Source organism: Thunnus thynnus, chromosome 16 (genome assembly GCF_963924715.1).
Source record: "Thunnus thynnus chromosome 16, fThuThy2.1, whole genome shotgun sequence".
Taxonomy (NCBI): domain Eukaryota; kingdom Metazoa; phylum Chordata; class Actinopteri; order Scombriformes; family Scombridae; genus Thunnus; species Thunnus thynnus.
In genome coordinates, this window is record NC_089532.1 from 16282663 (window position 1) to 16305329 (window position 22667).

General features: G+C 40.1%; 3 protein-coding genes and 1 long non-coding RNA gene across 4 annotated transcripts; 2 read left to right on the forward strand and 2 right to left on the reverse strand.

The window, feature by feature from the left end:
* LOC137199608 (uncharacterized) lies at window positions 1-4646 on the reverse strand. The gene is made up of 3 exons (XR_010931815.1): window positions 4495-4646; window positions 2330-3726; window positions 1-1008 (listed from the first exon to the last, which is right to left on the reverse strand). It is a non-coding gene; the product is annotated as an uncharacterized lncRNA (long non-coding RNA).
* Window positions 4647-6792: 2146 nt separating this feature from the next.
* Window positions 6793-10591, forward strand: LOC137199666 (Krueppel-like factor 11). Its single transcript, XM_067614106.1, has 4 exons — window positions 6793-6992; window positions 7839-8129; window positions 8587-9574; window positions 9808-10591. The coding sequence occupies exons 1-4, from the start codon at window positions 6954-6956 to the stop codon at window positions 10107-10109; spliced, it is 1620 nt and encodes a 539-aa protein (XP_067470207.1). The 5' UTR covers window positions 6793-6953; the 3' UTR covers window positions 10110-10591.
* A 2386-nt stretch (window positions 10592-12977) lies between these two features.
* Window positions 12978-15302, forward strand: dnaaf2 (dynein axonemal assembly factor 2). Its single transcript, XM_067614186.1, has 2 exons — window positions 12978-14743; window positions 14826-15302. Exons 1-2 carry the CDS (start codon window positions 13214-13216, stop codon window positions 15225-15227), a joined length of 1932 nt encoding a protein of 643 aa, XP_067470287.1. The 5' UTR covers window positions 12978-13213; the 3' UTR covers window positions 15228-15302.
* Window positions 15303-15400: 98 nt separating this feature from the next.
* lrr1 (leucine rich repeat protein 1) lies at window positions 15401-19814 on the reverse strand. The gene is made up of 5 exons (XM_067614187.1): window positions 19253-19814; window positions 18177-18275; window positions 17085-17337; window positions 16400-16874; window positions 15401-16314 (listed from the first exon to the last, which is right to left on the reverse strand). Exons 1-5 carry the CDS (start codon window positions 19433-19435, stop codon window positions 16059-16061), a joined length of 1266 nt encoding a protein of 421 aa, XP_067470288.1. The 5' UTR covers window positions 19436-19814; the 3' UTR covers window positions 15401-16058.
* Window positions 19815-22667: the final 2853 nt, after the last annotated feature.

The following is a 22667-nucleotide window of genomic DNA, read 5'->3' on the forward strand; positions in this document are numbered from 1 at the left end:
TGTGTTGCCTTATCTTCCTGTCCATCACAGATCTTGTTTTTTGATTGTTATTTGAATGTCAATAGAGACATGAAACTTCCAATCTTAATCACAGGGATTCAAAAAAAGTCTGCGTTGTCCTCTCTGTTTGAGTCAGTATGTTCCAGCGTGTCTCTGGATGATTCAGAGCAATTTTAACAAAGCAACTAAAGTAAAAAACTCCCTCCTTCTGTGAAATGATTCACTAGTACACTTGGTGACATAACAGGAAGAAATGGCTCTTTATCGTGCATCTGTGATTCAGTCTGAACTGAAAATAGCGCTTATTATCGTGTCGATGTTGATTTTTTCAACACACTGAAAATAGTCTCACACCTACTGTACCCACACAGATCTATACTCTTCTCAATTGTAGGAGTGTAGATACTAACACAAAAACTAGCATATGTGACTATCAGATTTGAGTTTTTTGCAGATTCAAAATGGGCTTCAGCAATCGCTCAATATGCTACTGTAGGCCTCTGAAAATTGAGGTGATGTTGAATGTTTTCCTTAGATAATGCAGAAGAACATATTTCTGTCATTGTATGCTGTGCGACTGAATAAAATCCCCGAGGCAAACAACCAGACTGAATATTACTGAAAGTGAATTATTTTTTAAAAATCACAGATTTCTGTGCCTTCAGCATCATCATTAGGCACCACACATGCTCACACCGTCTCCAGGGGACCTCCTCCAGGGAGCCCTCAAACCTGCCTCCTGTTCCTCATGTTGCCAGGACAACAGACAGCGAGCTAGCAGCACATGAATCAGTGTCGCATAGCAACAGATTGGCTTTAGAATCCAGTTCTGACCAATCAGGAGGCAGGTGCTTGTAGAGGAATCCCTGTTGTCTCCACTCTAATGTGCGGGAGGAGAGAGGGGGGCGGGGCCACGTGCTGTGTGGTACACAAAGCATCCTTCAGTGTGGAGTTTGATGGCTCGCACAACAAGTCATCTGTGGTTTGTTTTCTGACCATCTTTACTACCTATAAAACACAAAAAATAGAAATAAAATTGCCATTTGTCCCTTAATTAACACACCAAAAAATGCTCTCTAACATCGACTAAGCACAAATGAATCTCCAAATGATTACGAATTGTATGTAATGTGTAACAATGGAGTAGTTTTCTGAATATTAACTAGAAGCTTCTGAGTTTCTTTGTATGAACTATCAAAGTACTGAGACAGTATTTAAATGACATCCTCATAAACATGTAACTTGTGTTTCAGTGTGGTTTGAAATCATGCCAAAGATTGTCAGTGCATAATCTGAATCTCTCAACTCTTAAAAACATGTCTTCGGTATTAAAGGGTTCCTCAATTAAAGTCTAACCATCCACTGAAGATGGATCAATATAGCTTTTGAAGCATATTTCAGATTTTTTGTATTTTATTTAAAAGCTACATGATTGAAATGTGCATCTAAAACACCAATATTTACCACTTTATCTCTGAAGTGTTCCTTAATAGCGTTGGTTTGAAGTATGCACATGTGATGTGACCATAACATGAATTATTATTGAGTTATTGAGGTAAATTTTTCTTTCTATTTTTTAGTGAGGTGAGACAAAACAAGTGATACAAGACAAGACAGAACGTAATACAATGGAAGACATAACACAACAAGACAAAACATGCAGTTAGGACGTACAGCGGTAACGGCAGAAAAGAAAGAAATGGTTTCCTGTGTGTGTGTGTAGGTGTAGAGGAGCAATGGGGGGGGGGGGGGGGGGGGGGGGTGGCTATAAGCGCAAAGAGAAAAAATAAAGAAATTAATAATAATTATGATAATAATAATAATAGCAACAAGTAAATAAATAAATAAAAAACAAATAAATAAACAAAAAGGAAGAGGAACAGAAAGGGAAAAAGACAGGAAAGAAAAAGAGAAATTTTATAATTAAAAAGGTAAGTGCTGACTATCTTACATGTTCTGCTTCTTTTGACGCCATACAAAGATTAGGTTACAGGAACTGAGCATAACTTACAGAAATTAGGGGAGTCAACATTCTTTCACTTTTTCAAGAAGGGCTCTTTCCCACGCCATCTCATAAACTTTAGATGTTTTCAACAGAAAATATCTGCAACAGTAAGCATTTTATTTTAATGTTTTTTTCCTGCTGTGATTTCTGACATTTTTTATACTTAAAAACAGGGCAGAGTAGGATATTTCCATGTTTCTATGTCCGTGTCCAGTTCCGTTGATCTGATATTAACAGAACAACCAAAAAAGGCAACGAAAAGAAGAGCGGAAAGAAAGGAAGGCCGAGGGGTTCATTTACAGGTTTTCCATTCTCTCTACTCACTGTGTCCTTTCACCCAGATGTCAGCTTCCAGTGTTGGCGGGGAGGATCCACTGGCTGACAGCGTTTTACACAAGTTCAAATGACTTCACAAGGCATTCTGGGTATCTGTGTCACATTGGCATCTCTGATACAAACACCTCTGATACAAAAGTATGTAATAAACAATACGTGTTGAAGAGGTAATTCAGAGCCCGGCATTGTTACATTTACGGCAACAATAATCTGTAAGATCCATTTCGGCTCTGCATTCCATCAAAACAAAAAATGTAAACCAGTTGACAAGTGCACGGGAGGGATTTCACAACACTAAAGTATTCCTCTTTTTGTTACATGTGACGCAGGTTTTTGTTTCGTTTTTTCCTTTTGCTGTCCTCCAAAATATATGAAATGATAAAGCTGGATATGACTGGTATGGTAACAGCTATCGGTAAAGATCACTGTACTCCAGTGCAGGCAGTATACCGTATACTAAATACAATTTCGGTAAAGTTTACCTGTAAATCTTTATAATATACAATATAACATAACAAGAGGAGGCATAAGAGGTATCAGCTAAGCCTTCACCCCCTCTATATACAGTGTATTATCTATATTTATGCATTAACATTTTAGCAAAATCTTTGCAAAGATGTGCATCTGTTGCCTCTATTAACTATTAGTGCAAGTTTAGAAGAAATAAACGTGTTTACTTTTACATAACTTCAAAACAATTTGAAACAATGTTAATGAATGAACATTTCAAGGCCTCATGCTGTTCGTCTTGGCAATTTATAAATGAATACCGCAACAAGATTAGATTAGAAGTTATGTGTTGATTATGGTCAAACTGATACCGAAAGTGTAACTAACATAATCAAATTTTTCATTTTGAGTGGAAATACTTCATGTGGAAGTGACTCTCTTGTCTACATGACCCTGCTCACAGCTGCCTGTCAGAGCTCAGGGGCTGTTATTGAAATATAGCCCCTGGCTGGTAAATTTAACCCTGTTGGGGCAACTCCCCCCCTTTCTGAGTCCGCTCCTGGAGTTCCTGAGTAGGGGGGAGTTGGCTGGACACGGGAGGTGTGCATGTGGAGGCCCAGATAGGGCCAGCATAACCTTTCCTCCAGATTCCCTAACTAAGTTGAGGCGGACTGCCCCACTTATATCACAAACAGGCTGCTGTACTTAGGCCCGGGCTGCCTGTCATGCCTGTGTGCTAACTCGTTTTCCCTGTAGCTCCTCCTTCTTCCCCTCTCTTCTTGCTAACTGCTGGCATCGAAGCTGCTCCGCCACACCTCCAAAGCCCTCATTGCACCCTGAGGTCATGCTTATGTGAGTCATACCGAGGCACAGGTCTTCGTTAGCAGCCAGGCACTGCTAGTGCCCGGCCCACACACCTGCTACACTCCCTTCTGCTGCGGGCACAAACAAAGAGCAATTTAAGAGTGACATTAGGTAATGTGTGGCCATAAAAGGTTTGTTTATTTATAAGCAGGAGATGCAGAAACAGTATAAACTAATATGGCTGATGCACATGAATCTAATGATATGAATGTATCTACTATTATTTTTAACCAAAGCATCTTGATTATATTCAATAATTCATACTTTCAAAAGCATCTAATTGCTGCCCTTTTCATATCATGGCTTCCAGAAGTTTGTTGGGACTCGTGACACATTTTCCCCTTGTGCAAATACAGTTGGGTGGTGATATAACTTCATATATAGGTCAAGACTAACTTGAATTCCCATTAATGTATTTGTGGAAATGATCTCACAGAAATGAACAGACACTATGTTACAGGAAAAGTGACCTTCCATATATGAATATTTCAATAAAGTGTTAATTATATTTTCAATATCAGAAGATAAAATTATTTGCTTTGCAACCAAGTTAGCAGTTCATCTGCAGACTTGAATGCCTATGAGACACAAACACACACACAGACAAAACAAATGTCAAGATCATGACCAAGATTGGGGTAAATATCAATGACATTGTTGCCTAATTAATTTCCTAATGTAGAGTTTAATTGTTGACCTCTCCTGAAGTTCTTTGTTGTGAAACCACAAAAAATAACAGATGTTAAAATAACTTGCTTATAAATTGCTTTGGAAGAGACGATGATAAATTGATACACTGATATGGTGGTAACATGCATAAAACTGAGCATTTTACTCACTTTGTAGATTAATGACTTTGTGTTTGTGTTATGGGATGTTAAATGACGACAGTTAAGCATTTGTCTATCTGTTTTTTTCTAGGAGAAAGCTGCACAACCAGTTCCAAAAAAACAAGACAGAAACCCGCGCTTCATCTGGCACTTATGTTGCATTCACGTGTTGTGGGAGAGGTGATACATTTGACTTTCCTGCACGTCTCATCGCTCTCAGTTACACAATGCAGCTTGGCCTATATTTACAATCGCTGGTCAAGTAAAGCAAATAATACATCCATATCTAATAGCATTAAAAAACCCCACAATGAATTGTTTATGGGGTGTAATAATCTAGCCCACCACAACTTTCACTTTAAGTATTTCAAAGTGTGAGCTAAAAACTTCAAAGAATCCTACAGTAACAACAAAAGACTTTTATTTGTCCTTTTATTTCAACATGTACACATATAATACAGTAATAAATGTATTGTAGTAATTTGTTTCAAAAACATACATGATCAATTTGTGACCCACATTTGTGGATCCACAAAACCTCCTTGCAGAATGAAACTCTCAGCAGACTAGTTTGTACAGCAGAAACACTGCAAAAAAAGTAAATCTTCAGCACAGCACCGCAAGCCATTTATGTCCAATATTGTGCATCTTCTGATGGTGTAAAGGAAAAGACCTTTGGGTTTGTTTTACTATGTAATATTTTAACGTATAATTACACTTAGTCTATCAAAATCAAAATAAATATGTTGCTATATATTCATTTTTATTAGAATGTTTTTGAGCAAATAATTATGTTTATATAATAAGTTCTGATTTTGGTTCACTTGTACACTACTTCTAGTGGTGGAATCTAACAAAATATATTTACTCAAATACTCTACTAAAGTACAATTTTAATGTGCTTTGAGGTACTTGAGTTTTTCAATTTCACTAAACTTCATAGAGACATACTGTACTTTTATTTCACTCCATTAATGTGCGAACCATACTTTGCGGATTCAGATTTTACATACAAAACATGATTAGTTTATTAAATTAAATGATACATTGTTAGTGAACTACCCAACAGCATATAAAGTATTTGCTTCACCTCCACCAGCTGCACCATGAAAATGCCATACTTACACAGTAATGCAACAGTAATATTAATCCAATATTATTATATATAGTCACACTGAGAGGGGTTATTCTGCATAATAAGTACTTTGGATACTATTAGTATATCACGTTTTACAATACTTATGTATTTTTACTTAAGTACATTTTTGAATTCAGGATTTTTACTTGTAATTGAGTATTTTTATATTGCGATATAGCTAGTTTTATTTAAGTAAATGACCTGAATGAATCTTTTACAGCACCAAACATGTTACACATATAATCAGATATGAGCGTGCGATAATAATAACAATTTTGTACTGCACTTTTCATTCATAGTAGATCTGAAAGAGCTACAGCATTAAAAACATACAACTCACAACATAAAGAAAATAATAAGAGTTAAGATGAAAAAGCCCTCCTGAATAGAAAAGTTTTTATGCCTTCTTTAAAAGAGCCTAGGATCTGTGCTGCCTTCAGATGTTCTAATATTAACCAGATTGTTGTAACAATAAACAACAACAAATAAGCTATGTTATTGTTGGGGTCTAGCTATTATACAGTTGGAAATGCCTCTACTATTTTATAGTTTCTAAATATATTCATCATGGACAAATAATCTAAGACACAATAAAGCAAATTCTGAGGAGTCTTTTTTCTAATATGCAGAAAAATAATTTTAAAAAATCCATAAAAATTTACAACAATACAGTAGGTTCTCTTTTACTGTGAAGATAATATTTGGTTTGTGTTTGTGTTTTTGTATACTAGAAACTCTTCAGAATCATCAAAATACACAATGTGTCTATATATATATATATATATTTATTTATTTCAATTATAATGCGCATGATTGCGTTTACACAATAACTTTCATTTATTGTAAACGCTTAAAAAATGTTTCATTGAACCGTTAAGTCGCTTTCACCAGGTTATTCCCACAGCCCGTGAACGCAGCATAGACTGGATCGACCTTTTGCCTAGTTTAGCGGACGACAGTTCATCGGGTTTACTTGACACTGCTGACTCTAACGGCCACGCCCACCAACGGCCACGCACCCTATTTCCTCCAACCGCCCTGCGAGCACGCACTGTTCACGCGCCTTCTGCCCTCTTATTGGCTGAAGCTCCTCACACACTTGATTGTGATTGGCTGAGTGTTGCCACCCGCCGGTGCTTGTTGTGAGTTTTGTTTTTCTTTTTTTTTTCTCCTCCTCCTCATGTTTTACACACACAGCTGAGAGAAAAGGGAGCCAGTCAGAGAAAAAAAACGACCACTGGACAGGCAGCAGCACTGGCAACCGCCGTCTCTTTGTTCTATACTGGCTTTGACAACAAAAAAAAGTGATATTTAAATATTTTGTTCCTCCATGCCATCGCGAAAATTTATAGAGATGGACTCACACGGGGTAAGAAAAATGTTTAAATACTTGTTTCAGTTTAGCGCTGTATTGATTTTTGTGTTTTCTCTTCAGTCCGCTAGCATCCAGTTGTTTACTGACTGATTTGAGATGTCAGTTAATCAAGCTATGTCACCAGCTAAATTCAACATACTGTATATCAAATTGTATCTATTTTTTAAATTATTATTATTTTGTCAGCGTCCCAGTGGTGCAAAACAAATTATATTAAATTATAATGCAAACACAATTTTTAAAAACTCATTTATTTACATTAAGCATTGTATGAGTAATGCCTTTGTGTGATAATTTAACATTTTAATGTAATTTAAACAAATACGGAAGCTTGGCAATGTCGACAAACTGTTTCATCTGAGAATCAGTCAGCTCCTGTAATATGCTTTGCTTACTGGAAAAAAAATATTTTAAATATTGTTTTTTAAGAAAACAAAGTTGTAATGTACTGTATAAGCTTACTTCCTGATGCAAACCCGCTTTATGGGGATTTCACATGGCTCATCTCGGCAGCACGTCACACTTTGGTCTATATTTGGCAATGGGAGGTGTCTTGGCGCTGAGCCAGAGGCAGTCCATGCTGGGCTGGGGTGTAGTCACCAACACCCCCCCCCCCCCCCCCCTCCCCTATTGGCAGCATCTTGCGGTTTGGCCCGGGAAGTTTAGATACAGGAATAGTGACGGAGCAGATGATAACTATTAGAATAGAAATTTTTTCTTTTGTCTGCGAATGTGTCATGATCAAATCTGAGTTACAGCGCACGGTGTATCATACAGCTGAAATTACCCAGTGATGTGGCACTATTGAAGTATTTATGTTTATGTCATTGTTCCTTTCAGACAGAGTACACAGACCACTGTGGGTCCCACGCAAAGAGAAGGAGGCATGACAGCGAACAGTCAGTCTCCAGCGGAACCAGCAGCTGTTCCTCCGCTCTGGAGTACACAGACCTGGAGGCGGCTGAAGCGCTGGTGTGTATGAGCTCCTGGGGCCAGGGCCACTTCCTTGCAGGCAACAGGCCGAGCCCTTGCAAGCCCAGACCCCTCACCCCGGCTTCGGACTCTTGTGACTCCCTCCTGCCGCCAGAACTCCCAGAACCCCCAAAAGACTTTGTATCCCTCTCCTCCTTGGTAAGAGATGTTTATTTCAGTCAGATTTCTGCCTCTTGCTATTAATAATTTCAGCTGTGAGGAGGCACTGAAATGAAAAAGGGTGATGTTGGATGAGTAAACATGTTCTAGCCACGGTTTGTGTTGAACCCCTTGGCCTTTTTAATGTGAATGTCTAAAGATAACTGAGGTTTATGACAAGAGGAGTCTGGGGCAGGTGAAAAAGCCTTGATACAGTAAGGTGGTTTGACCTTCAGACAGAGTTCCTCCTCTCAGATGCAGGGTCATAAAAATCTCAGTTTATAGCTTAGAGTGATCATTATTCTTCTGTACCTGCTTGCCACCTGGGATACTTATCTCTGCAAACAGCAGCCCCTGTAAAATTAGACAAGAACATCCATTACCTCTGTTGATTTTGGTATTATGGATGGAATAGAGCACACTGTTTCATTTTTTTGTCTCTCCCTTCTCTTTCTAGTGTATGACTCCGCCTCACAGCCCTAGCTTTGTTGAGACTTCAACATCCAGCTCAGCGCTCCAGTCAACCTCCGGCCCGTCTGTGTCCACGCAACGCTGTGGGCTCCATCATCCTGGGCTGGCACCCATTGCTGAAAAGACCCCCTCCCTCCCCCCTCCGTCACAGCCCTGCAGAGCCATGGCGACGAGCGTCATCCGCCACACCGCAGACAACACCCCCTGCCAACACCACATTCCATTGGCCCCCAATCCACAGAAAAATAGAGACACGGTAATGGCTGCAACAGTCTGCCAGCAGCAACAGCAGCAGCAGCAGCAACAGCAACAACGTATTACAAAGACTGAGCTCATAACCACACCTCCATCTCCTCTTGCTCCTCTTACACCCACATTGTCCACATCAAAAACAGAGCAGCAGGTCAGTCCCTCAAAACCTTGTTTGGACAATGTCCCCACGCCTGCTCCTGTCAACACCCAACTTCAACACAGCCCACCCACTCCCCCTGCTCCCGCTACCCTATCCCCACCTCCAGTCACCAGCCCCCAAATCATCTGCCAGATGTTCCCTGTCAGCAGCCAATCAGGTATAATCTCAGCCTTCATCCCCAGTGCGGTTCAGGCTTCCAGTTCTGGAATTCGGACCACCACCACTCCCATCCTCCCCCAGCCCGCCTCAGCCAACACCGCCTCTGTCCAGCAGTCCCTGATTGTGGGCTCAGCGGTGCCCCAGGGTACGGTGATGCTGGTTCTCCCTCAGTCCTCCGTCTCTCAGGCCCCTCACTGCCCTCAGACTGTCATGACCCTGGGCAACACCAAGCTGCTACCTCTGGCTCCTGCCCCCGTGTACGTGCCAGCGGGGCCCAGCGGCAGCACCACAGCCACAAAGATGGACTTTTCCCGCAGGAGAAACTATGTCTGCAACTTCCCAGGCTGCAGGAAGACATACTTCAAGAGCTCACACCTCAAGGCTCATCTTCGGACACACACAGGTGAGCGTTTTACAGAGTGGTGTTTGTGCACTCATGAGGATGTGGAAATAAATGTGACTACCACAAATGAGTGTTGCATCCTGTTTGTAAAACATTCTTTCCTTGACCTTGTTATCCATGATGGGAAGAGAGTGAGCTCATTGTTGTATCTCAGACAACACACTGGGACGTACAAGATTTTTATGACTGCATCGTGACTCATTCGCTGACTCCCTGTTTTTTTTCTCCTTTAGGTGAGAAGCCCTTCAGTTGCAGCTGGGACGGTTGTGATAAGCGCTTCGCCCGCTCCGACGAGCTCTCCCGTCACCGACGAACACACACCGGTGAGAAGAAATTTGTGTGCCCCGTGTGTGACCGGCGCTTCATGCGCAGCGACCACCTCACCAAGCATGCACGGCGCCACATGACCACAAAGAAAATTCCCTCCTGGCAGGCTGATGTTCGGAGCCTGAACAAAATGGCTGCTGGCAAAACACCTCCTTCAAAACCTGGCCTTGCCACAATAAGCATGCTGGTACCTGCAGGCTCTAAGTAGACAATAAACACTGCCATCCTACCCACTCCCAAGATACCACAGGGACGCTGGGAGCAGCCCAGCACGCAAGGCTGCTGCTATTTTACTCACGGGAATTAAAGAAAAACATGCACTGGACTCTATTTTCCTCTCTATTGCTCATGTGTACATTTTTTTGTTTACTTTTACATAATTGATAATATGTATGCACTCTTGCCAAAGCCTTTGTATGAAGTTTGTCTTATACATTTCATCTTCTCCACCCTTCCTTCATCTTTATTTGTCTTTGTTGTGTTAATACTGATATATATGTCTAAGTGAATGTATTGTTTGTTGTACTATGAGATGCATTTATTTGTCATATTTGGGAAAATGTTAACATGAAAAACTATGTAAATATGAATATTAATCCTCAATACTATGATTATACCTTGATTATATCTCCCTGTCTAACTTTTCATATTATTTAATACAAATTTGTAATTAAAATTAAGATTAAATGAGCCATTTTTGGTTCTTTCTGTCCACTTTTGCTCATGACCTTTCCAGTATCTAATGCTATGAAAAACAAGACGTAGGATGTAGATTTAGTCAGCAATCTTTCCCGGTTGTCTTACGCAGAAATGCAGTGAGTAGTACCTTCCCACATCCTGTGTGCGTCACACTGTGACTCCCTCCCCCACCACCGCCCTCTTTTGGTCAGCTGAAACTCACTCGTGTTCTTCCAAATGTGCTGACTAGCCTGTGGGTAGCTTCCTGCTGGCTGAATGAATTTTTGGTGTTATAAAAGCTCTGTTGGTGAGACCATCTGGGGACAGTGCGTCCTGTTCATTAGCTCAGAGCCAGAATGCTTGATGAGTCAGGACAGACAAAACAGACAGATATTTGTTTTCCCTGTATTATGAGTTCATTAACAAGATCATTTAAGCTCATTCAGCTCTGTCACATGGGAATGAGGAGGAGAAGACGACGAGGCTGTGAGATTCTTGCATAATAGAATAGCAACAGCGGAGTTTCACTCATTCAAAGATCTCACATCTCTCTCCGCAGCCTGGTGTATGTTAGAAAACACCTGTTCTTGTGGTTAGCGGTTACAAATGAAAGGAGAAAGTTCGTGTTTATAAAATCTACCCTTTCCCCTAGAAATAACATGTAAGATGAGGAAGAAATTTAATTGGAGAAACTGCAGCGTTTTAGATTCAAGAGATTTATTGTCACATGTACAACAATACAGCAGATGACAACACTGAAGGCAGTTAAATTTACCTTCTTTCAGCTCTAGTTCCACTTAAAATATATGAGAAAGATTTTTAAAAATGACAGAAGAGGAGGATAAGAGAGAGACGAATTAAAATATATACAAATATACATTATATTGCACATTGGTACACAGGTGTGGTATTGCACATATTTATATAATAGTACATAATATTTATATAGGAAACAATAAACTATTTGGATGCTGACTGGTCATCTCTGAAGCTTCTATCTTCTGTCTTTCTCACACACTTAAAGCAGCAGTGGTCTCATACCCAGTAACAGCACACCCCTTCCAATCAGACAGGGAGAAATATGAACTGTTGGGGGTGCGACCAATCACGTCTCTTCCCTGCATACCCGCCCCTTTGCCTTACTGACCGACATACTGGCTGGCCGCGTGCCATCTGAGCTGTGGTCAACAGCGACACCTGCTGGTCGAGAGATGTCACTTCGCTGGTGATATTTCAAAAAGAATGTGTTTTAAAATATGTGTAAAAAAAAAAAAAATGAGTGAAAGATAAACAGTGGATTTGTGTGGCTTTAGTCTGGGATTATTGAGGCTCCTTTCCCTTTTTTTCCTCCTCAGTTTAGCTTGTTGTGAGTTCTCTTGTGTTTTTCACTTGCTCATTGAACATGTATTGTTGTTTTCAGTATATGAGCTCAAAGTTTGACAAAAATCCCACTTCTTAAAAAAGTACAGGTTAATGCCATTTGTTTGTTGTTGTTGATTAATTGAGGGGTTTTAGTGTATGAATCAACGGGGTTATTAATGAGTTGTTAATGTCAAAAGGTCTATTGTATTTATTCAAAGTCCATTACATGACCCCGAACAGAATACCTTAAGTTGTTGTAAATTTGACATTTAAAGGTAATTGTCTTTATAAACATTAATTAAATGCACAATTTTACATGTAGTTGTAAGTTTTAGCACACAGAGACCCTTAAAGCTTAAAATGATAAATGTGATTTTGAGATAAAACTAGTTTTTAGGTAAAAAAAATAAAATAAAATATTGGCATAAACGAACAGCATGGCAGGAGTGGGCCCTGTTTGCAGCATGTAGTGGGACACAGTGACTTCTGGAAACATTGAGCTCTTTAACTATTGCACTTTTTTGGTAGTTAAACCTATAACGCTAAATGACATGAAAACACATTTGGTTTTCTTTCTCTCTTCCTTTCAAACCAAATCAACGACTGAAATCTATCACTTATATAGACATTCAGGCTCTTTGTAACGATGCTCCAAGTTGAGCTCAGGTGCTTCCTGTTCGCTCTGATAACATTAAGACGTCTTAACATAATTCAGAAAGCCACCTGTGTGTGTATGTGGGGTCCCACAATCCACATCGCCAAAAGTACTTTTGAGAAATTATTAGATCAAATCTATTAATAAAATACGTAACACCATTAGTTAATACTTTTTGAAGCCACTGTAGTGTGTGTTCACCCTCCACGCTATGATTTTATTTTTGTTAAGCTTATTTCTTTTTCGAGTAAATTGATAGTTTATTCTTAATTTTCTAATTTATTGTTGAAATTAATGTATTAATTAAAAGCTGTCGGAACTGAACTGTAAAAGAAACATATTTCTCGGGGAAGTGTTTCCTTGTTGCACCAATGACTCTCGTGTTGCTATGGTTACAGGAACACAACTGGGAACGTTAGTTTGCTGCCGTTTGGCGTTAGTGGTCGACCAACAGGAGATAAAAAACACATTAATGTACATAAAACAAAACTAAAACAGTATTTTTCGGTAGGCCTATTTTTGGCGAGGACAGCTTGTGACAACTAATGTCTGTTAATTTAAACTTCGCGGCTGAACAATTTTTGGGCATTTAATTCACGGAAATTCACGAAAACATCATGGACGTGGGAGAAAAACTTAAAGAACTTAAGATGACAGCGGATGAAATCAGCAGATTCACTGATGCCTTTAAAGATGAGAAATTCAGGGAAATGCTGCGCGACTACGCACAAGAAATATCAGACCCTGCGAATAAGAAAAAATATGAAGAGGAGATCAAACTTCTGGAGCAGGAGAGAGGAAACAACATCGAGTTTATCCACCCGGAACCATTCAGGGCTCTCAGGACAAGTGTGAACGGCAAGCAGAAGTGCTACATCAACATCTGCGCCAATGAAAAAGTCGGTAAACCTGAATGTAAGTGGGGGGTGTCTGAGGAAGGCCGCAGAGGACAGTGCTGGTCCCTGCCTCACAGTCTGCACCCCGGGAGACAAGACACAGACCCAAAGGGAAACAAAATCATGATCTATGATGTTATTTTCCACCCTGACACCCTTCACATAGCAAGGAGAAACACCAGATTCATGGATATGGTGGATAGCACAGCCATTCAGGGGATCCAGGATGCTTTCAAGGTGACTCTGGACAAAAGCAACGTGAGAGAGATGAGCACCAAATATAAAGGCACACCTCAGGCTTGTGTCATGCGAAAACCCATACCTGGGTATAAAGCCAGGATACCCTCAGAGCAGCCTGACCCTCTTGCCTTCCCATACCCGGATGAAAAAAGACCTACCACATCCCCAGCAACAAAAAACAGCAAACCTATCCAGCCTCAGAAACCCAAAGAGCCCACCAAGCCAGACTATACAGTAAAATATAGATCATTCATCGATCTGCAGGACTTTAGATGTTCCAGAGACTCAGCCAGGAGCCCCAGGCCTAAAGCGATTGTGGTCACCATCTACGTGCCACTTCTGAAGTCAGTAACAGATGCCAACCTTGAAGTAAAAGAGAAAAACCTGCTTCTGGAGTCCAAGAAACCCGCCTACAGACTGGAGCTGCCCTTAGCCTACCCTGTGGATGAGGATAAAGGAGAGGCCAAGTTCAACAGACAGAGAGGACAGCTGACAGTCACACTGCCCGTTCTTCCTTCTGATGAGGCATTTGAGTTCGCAGTAGGGACCGCTCAGGCTGTTAGTGATGATGATGAGAGGCAGGAGGAGAAGGTGGAGGAGGAGGAGAAGGAAGGTAACAATGGTGAGGAGGAGGAAAGAGAGGTGGAAGAGAAGCAGCAAAATAGAGAAGCGGAGAAAAGTGAAGAAGAGGACAATAAATATGAGATGGAAGAGGAGGAGACATGGAAGCAGCAGATGGAAGTTGAGAAAAGTGATGAGATTTATGAAAGCAGAGTGGAGGAGGAGAAATTGAAAGAGCAGAAAACTGAGAAAAGGGAAGCCGAAGAGAGAAAAGAAACTGGGAAACAGAACCAGCAGGATGAGCTACATGAAGATAGAACGTTACATAACAGAGCAGCACTGAAAAAGGATTATTGCGGAACAAGCTCTCAGTGTGATACGAGTGAAAAGCACCAACAAACAATACAAAAAGAAGAGAAGACAACAGAGACTGTAGATGGAAACTTGAAGGTGAGTCATTTTGACAGATCTTGAAGTTGAAGACATTGTGCTCAAACTAAGCTTCTGTAAACTGTTTTTTCTTCTATGCTAGGTGGAAATCCATGCCGCATCAAACCAGGAATCCCATACTGATGTTGTTTCTTCCAAACCTGCGACGACCAACACTTCAAGCCCAAACAGCGTGGAGGACTGCTGCGTTCCTGAGCGGGCTGAAGAGTCCAGCAAAGCGCCTGCACTGGATGAAGAGAACAAGTCAAGACTAGGAGGCAACAGGATCCCCCGCTTCTCCGAAGAACACACTCTGGGCTCAGAGGAGACAATTGAAGATGACCTGCCAACAGAGCAGATCATCCAAAACCCAGAGCCTGATAAGAAGCCGCCGCCTGTCTTATTAAGGGAAATTGATCAAGATGGAAATGAGACGGTCATCAGTGATCACTCCACATCGGCTGGCTTCACCTTCCAAAACTCCCTCCTGTATGAGCTGGACTGAGCAGATTTTGAAAGTCGTATCACAGTCAAAACTTCTGCAGTGTCTCATATTAGAAGGACGTTCATATTTTCACTACTTGTGACTCTTCTTCAGTCACTTTACACATTACAAAAAAAACTCCACTCATAGCAATTTATTTCAAAGTCCCGGAATAAACTACTTAGGACAAGACAGTGAGTATTTTTATTTTATTGAATTTTCCACATATATTTCATACATTTTTTTAATATCATATAAAAAAAATTTGTGGGTCATTAGCACAGTAAAAACCAACTCCTTTTAGCCAACGTTCATGGACCCAGAGGCACTGTGTTCAGGCATTAAAGAAACTCAGATGTGTCTAATTTCTTTATTCCCTTGCCTAATAGAAGTAGGTCAGTAGGGGAGACAGGAAGAGCAGAAAAAAAGACGTGAGACTTACCGGCAGCACAGGCAAACCATCACTTTGTGTCAGTGTAGCGGCCCATTATTATTACATTTTGTCACTGCCACTCTGTTACAGATGGAGCAGGTACAAAGGTACGCTTGTCTCCCCAATGTTTGATATGTGAGATGTGCATTATAAGTGAAATGTAAGTGTAAAACAGGTAGCTTGGAGTGCTTTTAAAAACAAAGCTTAAAAAAAGAGAGTTAATACTGTCCTTTTATTTTGAAGGCGTTACCACCAAAAATTGTACCTCTGCGCTATTCACTACTGCTGTTCCTCTCGTCTCCTCAGATACTCTCCTATGGTATTTCACAACTTGCAAAAACTATTGCAGTATCACAGCAATATCCAGCTGTCCGTGTCTTTGCTGTCAAACGAAGAAAAAAAAAAAGTTTGTTCCTCCCTCATCTGATTCCTCTCTGGAGTGAGTTGTCCAAGAATTCAGAGTAGCAGGAGAGGGAACAGAAGTGCTGCTGCACCGGAGCATCTGTGCCTCCCATGTTGTCCACCAGGACCACTGTGTGGGACACTTGGTGAAGGTTCATGCTCACTGCCGTCTTGATGTAGAAACTGATGCACGCACGGCCACAGTCGCAGTTCTTGGCTACTTCAAGGTCCCGACACAAGTGGGCGGGGATGAGGTGAGGTCCGTACGGTATTCTGTAATGTAAATCAGAAAGAATAAGCAAAGTTGTGGCTAAGAAGAAAACAAAAGTATGACATACAGAAGGTGTTAAATTCTAACCTGAGGTTTGCCACAGCTCTGGAAGCTAGTTCTTGAAGTGGAAGGGGGAACGTGAGCTGCATTGTGTGGTCCAGAGGGTTGGATTGGATAAACGGGTTTCCAAACAAGTCCAAGTTCTCCAGACTCAGCTTGCGGAAGTCACCAGGCAGCACGGCCAGCTGGTTATGTGCTGCCGACAGGAACCTCAGCTTGGAGAGGCGGCCGATGTGGAACGGCAGACAAACCAGCTCGTTGTCGTCCAGTTTGAGGTTCACCAGTTCTCTAAGCTGGCAAAACTGAGCAGGAAGGGACTGCAGTCGATTCTGGCTCAGGTCCAGAAGCTGGAGGGTCCGCTGCAGGGTGGACAGACAAAGGGCTTCGCTGAAGGCCTCCAGGTGGTTGTTGTGGAGGATGAGCTCAGACAAGCAGCTGAGGTCGCCGATGGTGGCGGGGAGTTTTTTGATGTGGTTGTTACTGAGGTCTAGCTTGCGAAGAGCTGCGAAAACAAAAGAAACGAGAGCACAACTGAACGGAGAACTCTTTTAGTCCCTTGTATGTGGATCCTACATTTCCCATAATGCAATTCACCAAGGTTATTCTCTCAAACTTTAAAACAGAATGTAAAATAAAGCACTACCAAACTCTAGGAATATTTGGCAAAGAATAAATTGACACTACAGACAAAAACCGCACTGTATTTGTGTACCTTTGAGGGACAGCATTCGCATGTCCACACGAGACAGTTTGCAGTAGGAGACCTGCAGCTGCTCCAGGGAGTAGGGGAAGTTTGAGGTGAGCGGGTAGTCCTTCTTGGAGACGATAGTGAGTTTCTTCTTGGGTTGCTCTACATCTCGGGCGCGGACAGGAGTGAGTGTGGAGAGGGGGAGGCTGCTCGTGTCGCTTCCTCTGTCGGCCAGACGAGCGGCCGAGAGGAAGTTCTTTAAGCTATTTGCATCAGCCTATAAATAAATAAATAAAATTATGTATTACATCTATAGTCACATAAACAGAGAAAGCGGCCTCAGAGCGTCTTCTGTGGTGCTCCTTCTGTGTGACCAGATTTCTTGAATTATCTAACCTAAATTCACTGGCCTAAAATATCATGACACACTTCCTTTGAAAGAACATGATGAACTTTATGCTGTAGAGAATAAAAATGAATGTGTGACTCAGGATGGAAACTACTGGGGTTGGACACAATATCATGAACACCTCCATATGTATAATGCAGTACAGTCGAAAATCATAGATCTGTTCATTTAAATTTAGTCATTTATGACAGTATACGTTTGTGGCCAAGCAGGTCAGCAGGACTCAGTTATGGATCTTGTGTTTTCCCTGCTTACTCGCTGTCACAATGTCAGTTAGTTTGTGTATATGAGAGTGTGTTTCTGTCAATGTGACAGGTTGAACTATGTTAGAATCTAGGTAAAAGGTCACCGCCGCTTCAAAACAACCAGGAGGGCTCAGCAGCCGCTGGAAACAATGCGGCTGCTATGGCATCTGTTCAGGCATCCCCTGCAGTCAAAACACACGTATGTGTGTCTGTCTAGTTGATAAATGAGTGAGTGGACAGTTTGACTGTTGTGTTGTTTTCTCACATGCTAAAATCTTATTTAAAAAGAGTTAACGTCTGTACTGTTTGTGAATCATCTGTGACAACACTTCCAAGGAAATGAGAATGAAGTTGCTTCATCATAAACCTGAAAATCTTGTTCTGGGCCAAAAACAGAGTCCTTGCATACAAACATCCTTCATATTGAGACTGTAATTACATCAGGCTGGCTGGATGTCATACCTTGCTCAAACAGATGTCAACAGCTGGTTCCCTTAATCTCACGGTGGCCTTGCCTTCTTCCACAAACCACGTGAAGAACTTCTCTATGTTGTCTTTTAGCTGCAAGACAGAGTTGGCACATGTCAGTAGTGGAAAAATCCATTTCACAACATCAGGGCACATCATCATTCACAGCAGAGTGAATCACTGCCTCAACAAGTTTAGACAGGAACAGTGAAGAAATTCAAACCTTTTTGTTTACATCTGGTTTTGAAATCTATGAGCTTTTAAAATCAGAAGTAGGGGCACCTGAAGGCAGCATTTGAACCCATGAAAACAACATCTATGGTTTCCAATCTGGGTCTATCTGGGAAAGATGATGATGAATAATTTAAGAAGTAGATTCAAGTGACTCCTGTGATTGAGCTCATTGAAAAGTAAGAATACAGTCAATAAAAGTTGATAAAATGTTTTGAAAAGTTTTTGTTAATGCTGCTTTTATACAGTTAATTCAACAATACGGTTGAATACGCACAGTTTTCATGACTTAACTGTACTTAACTCATGTAATGATTATTACAATATAAAAATAATAACAAAAATAGAAGGCTTGTCTCGCCAAAAATGCATGCTGGGATAGTCTTCAGTCACCCTGCCACCCAAAACATAAGCAGACCCTCAAAATGACAAAAGTTTACAGACATTAGATTAGTAAATGTAAAGGGACCAGCGATTTAATACACTATATAGAAAGACAGATGCACCTGCATGTTTTGTGAACTATATTTCACATTATTATTAATACGGCGCTATTGTTTATTTACTTGTAAGGCATCCTCCTATTGCATCTGTGTATCCTGGGCAGTTTATGATGACGTGCCTTGTTTTCAGACATTAACCAGGCCTTGAATGCTAACTTATTTGGAAGGATGGACAACACGTCTCTGAACTACATCTGGATCGAAACAACTTAATAAAATATATATAACAAATATAACTTGCAATTAGCCTAATTTGGAAGAAAACAACAACAAACTGAGGACACACGCCCTTTAAGTTATGAATGAATGAACAGCTTTGAGCTTTGAACAGCACACCTTGTACTTGGAGCCCGCTCTGTCTTTAGCTGTGCAGATCATCATGTATATGCTGCTGCGTTGACTCGTCTTGTCCAAATGCTTCCCGATGGAAAGCACCGCTCTCGCCCCTTTCCCTCGACTCTTCATCCCGAACGTGGGCAGCATACGATTTACGACCTCGACATCACACTGGAGCTTCATTTCAATCACTTAACTATTATAAAAAAGACTGACTCCACGGCCTCAGCGCCCAGTCAGAGTGAAGTGAAGGGTTTTTAAACGCATGCCAGAGGAAAACTTCCGCGGAATGAAGCTGGTTAACTTGCTAGTGACACATCCCTGCTCGTCACGGATGTCAACAGCAGCTGGAACCGTGTCTGAACGGCCGCCGAGGACACTAAAGTCAGTCGTCAGTAAGGTATGTTAAGTCTTTCGTGTCCTGCCGCGGTTTGCTCGACGGTTTCTTGACAAATCGTGGAGGATCCTGGAGAGTTTTCGGATGACAGTTGGTCGGTGAGGCTACTGTTAGCATGATCCCGCGCGTGGGAAGTGACGTCACGTGGCGCCTGTTAACTCACCCCGGTCTCACGTTAGGTAAGAGACAGGCAGATAAACAGCTGCTGTGATGAAAGATACTCATTAAAACAACGGTTAGGAGCCCAATATGAACAGTTAAAGAGGTTTTCCCTCACTGTAACCATTCCTCCTGTTTATACTGGCTGTTAAAAGATCCCCTTCAAATTGTGCTTTCAGTGTAAGTGATGGGGGCCAAAATCAACAGTGTCCACACAGTCATTTTGTGCAAAAATGCATTTAAAAGTTTATCTGAAGCTTATATAAGGCTTCAGCAGTCTGAGTTAGTCACAGCAAGTTGATATCTGCCACATTTACGGTCTTTTTCCTTGGACAGTGTTTCCCTGTTACATAAAGCAAATTTGGCACAAAATCGACTGTAACGTTGAAAGATATCTACCAGATTTGACTGATTAGGATGGCTGAAGCTTCTTATAAGCTTCAGATAAACTTTTAAATACATTTTTGCACAGATGGAGGAGTGTGAATTTTGTCCCCCATTACTTACATTGTAAGTGCATTATGAAGGGATCTTCTGATGGTAAGTGTGAATAAAGTGTGAAGAATAATTACAGCAAGAAAAACCTATTTCAAATGTTATGTGGGAACCTGACTGTTGTTTTAAGATGGACTTGAAAAACTGTGAACCTGTCCTTTAACTGGAGGTGGTTAAGGTTTAAGGTTATTATTATTATTATTATTATTATTATTATTATCATTATTATTATTGTTGTTGTTGGTTTTTTTTAAATTAGGCTAATACATGTGTGTTACCCAGTGAAGATGTATGTCTCTAGATATGAACTTGATTTGGATACTTGGTGTGTTTTTTGTGGAAGATGTGATGAAACCTGGATTCATCTGTTTTGTGAGTGCACCTACATTAGAATCTTCTTCTGACATGAAGAAGAAGAAGAAACATAGCTGTTGATTTTAAGGAAACATTTCTGCTATTCAAAGTTAAAAAGGAATATTTGAAAGACTGTGATGTTGTACACAGTGTAAACTGAAATTCTCAAACCAAAAAACAAACTTCAGTGTATTCTAGGCCACTTTTAATATATATTGAAACACTTAGAAACGTTATTACCTTAACTTTTCATTACCTTTATTTTTAATTTTTATATTTGTTTATTTTTTGTGATATCTGGACAGCTTTCATTCTGTGTTCTTTGTCAAAAAAGCTTCTTTGGTGTAATATTTACCCTTTAATTAGATAAATATATAATATGTAACACAATTATGTGGTGGTAAAGTCTCTCTGCAGAAAATATGAATAATAAAAATGACATTTTAACAATGCAGCCACATGAAAGAACAAAACCTTGTCTTGGCGTCACTTTTTATAAATAATGTACCTGTAGATGTTTGATTTAAAGGCACAGCTTATTCTGGAGCTTCTTCCTCTGCAGATGAAGCTCACTCTGATGTATCTCCATGGCAACAGTGGAGCAAACACCATCCACTGATGAACACTGTGAGATGTGGCTGAAAGTTCTGCAAAAAGCTTGTAAATGAATTGTAATGGGTTTCATAGATGGTTTAGTAAACATTTCAATGAGACGAATACTTGAGTATATCCACAAAGAAATATAAAAACACATGAGCAGAAATTTCCTGCATAAACCATGAGTAAACATAAACATAAACATAAACATAAACATAGCCTAGTCTTTGGGAACTGTGGCATCTAGTGGTCAGAAGAAAGAAAGGCCTCCCCAAAAGGTCAAAAAGTAATTATACCATATAATGCATGTTATATTATACTATACACTACTTTACTATATTGCTTTATTATATTATAGTAGGCTACTATACTATACACGACTATACTATAGTGCTTTATTTTACTATACTAGGCTGCTATATTATATTATGTGGAAAGTAAAGTTACTCAAGTCCTGCATTTATAATTTTCAAACATTTTTACTTAACTTTAGTAGAGTTTTTACTCCACTACATTTGAGAGAAAATATCAGACTTTTACTTCACCACATTTATTCAGCAGCTGTTGTTACTTTGCAGATTTAGATTTCAGATAAAACATTATGCATCGATTAAACAACTCAGTACCAACTACGGCATTAAAATGCTGCTCACAAATGAATACATCAATAATTATAATCCAATAATGTAAGTAATAATAATATAGCATTCTACTGTTGTTACTTTAAGTATATTTGGCAGGTAATACTTATGTATGACAGTAAGATTTTGAAGGCAGGACTTTTACTTGTGTTTTTTTTTCTTGTGGCATCGATTTGAAGTAAAGGATAAAAATACTTTCTCCTCCCCTGATCATGATTTTCTTTCTCTGCCCGTTGTGGTTTTCACTTCATCACACAGTGTAAAAATACACTGATGTCATTCTAAAACAGAAATCTCTTATAATGGAGTTAACAGACTGAAATATTAGCCATGAAGTTTAAAATGAAGGTTCATGGCCTAATATTTGAAATACTCAATTCTGATGTTACATATACCTTGTGTACAAATGTCTATTAAGTTCCTATGTTTTGAGAAATCTTTAACACAACAAAAAAAACTCATGATAAACATAATACCTTACATAATGTACTGTATATTGTCTCAGATTGAGACCATTTGAGAGAACTGTACTAAAATGCAAAATATTTTGTCTTTTATCTTGTTATCCATTAAAAAATAACAAGTTGTATTTTTATAGTCTTATTTTTTTCTAGCCTATTTCTCTGTTTCTCTACTCTGCTCCATTTGTTTCTTTCCTGCACTTTGTCCAGAAGCGGCACTTCAGTTAAAATTACTTTACTGAATTTAAACTTTTGTGTGCATATGCTTTATTTGTACCACCCTACTACAATGGAAAAGGTGTTAGTTGAAG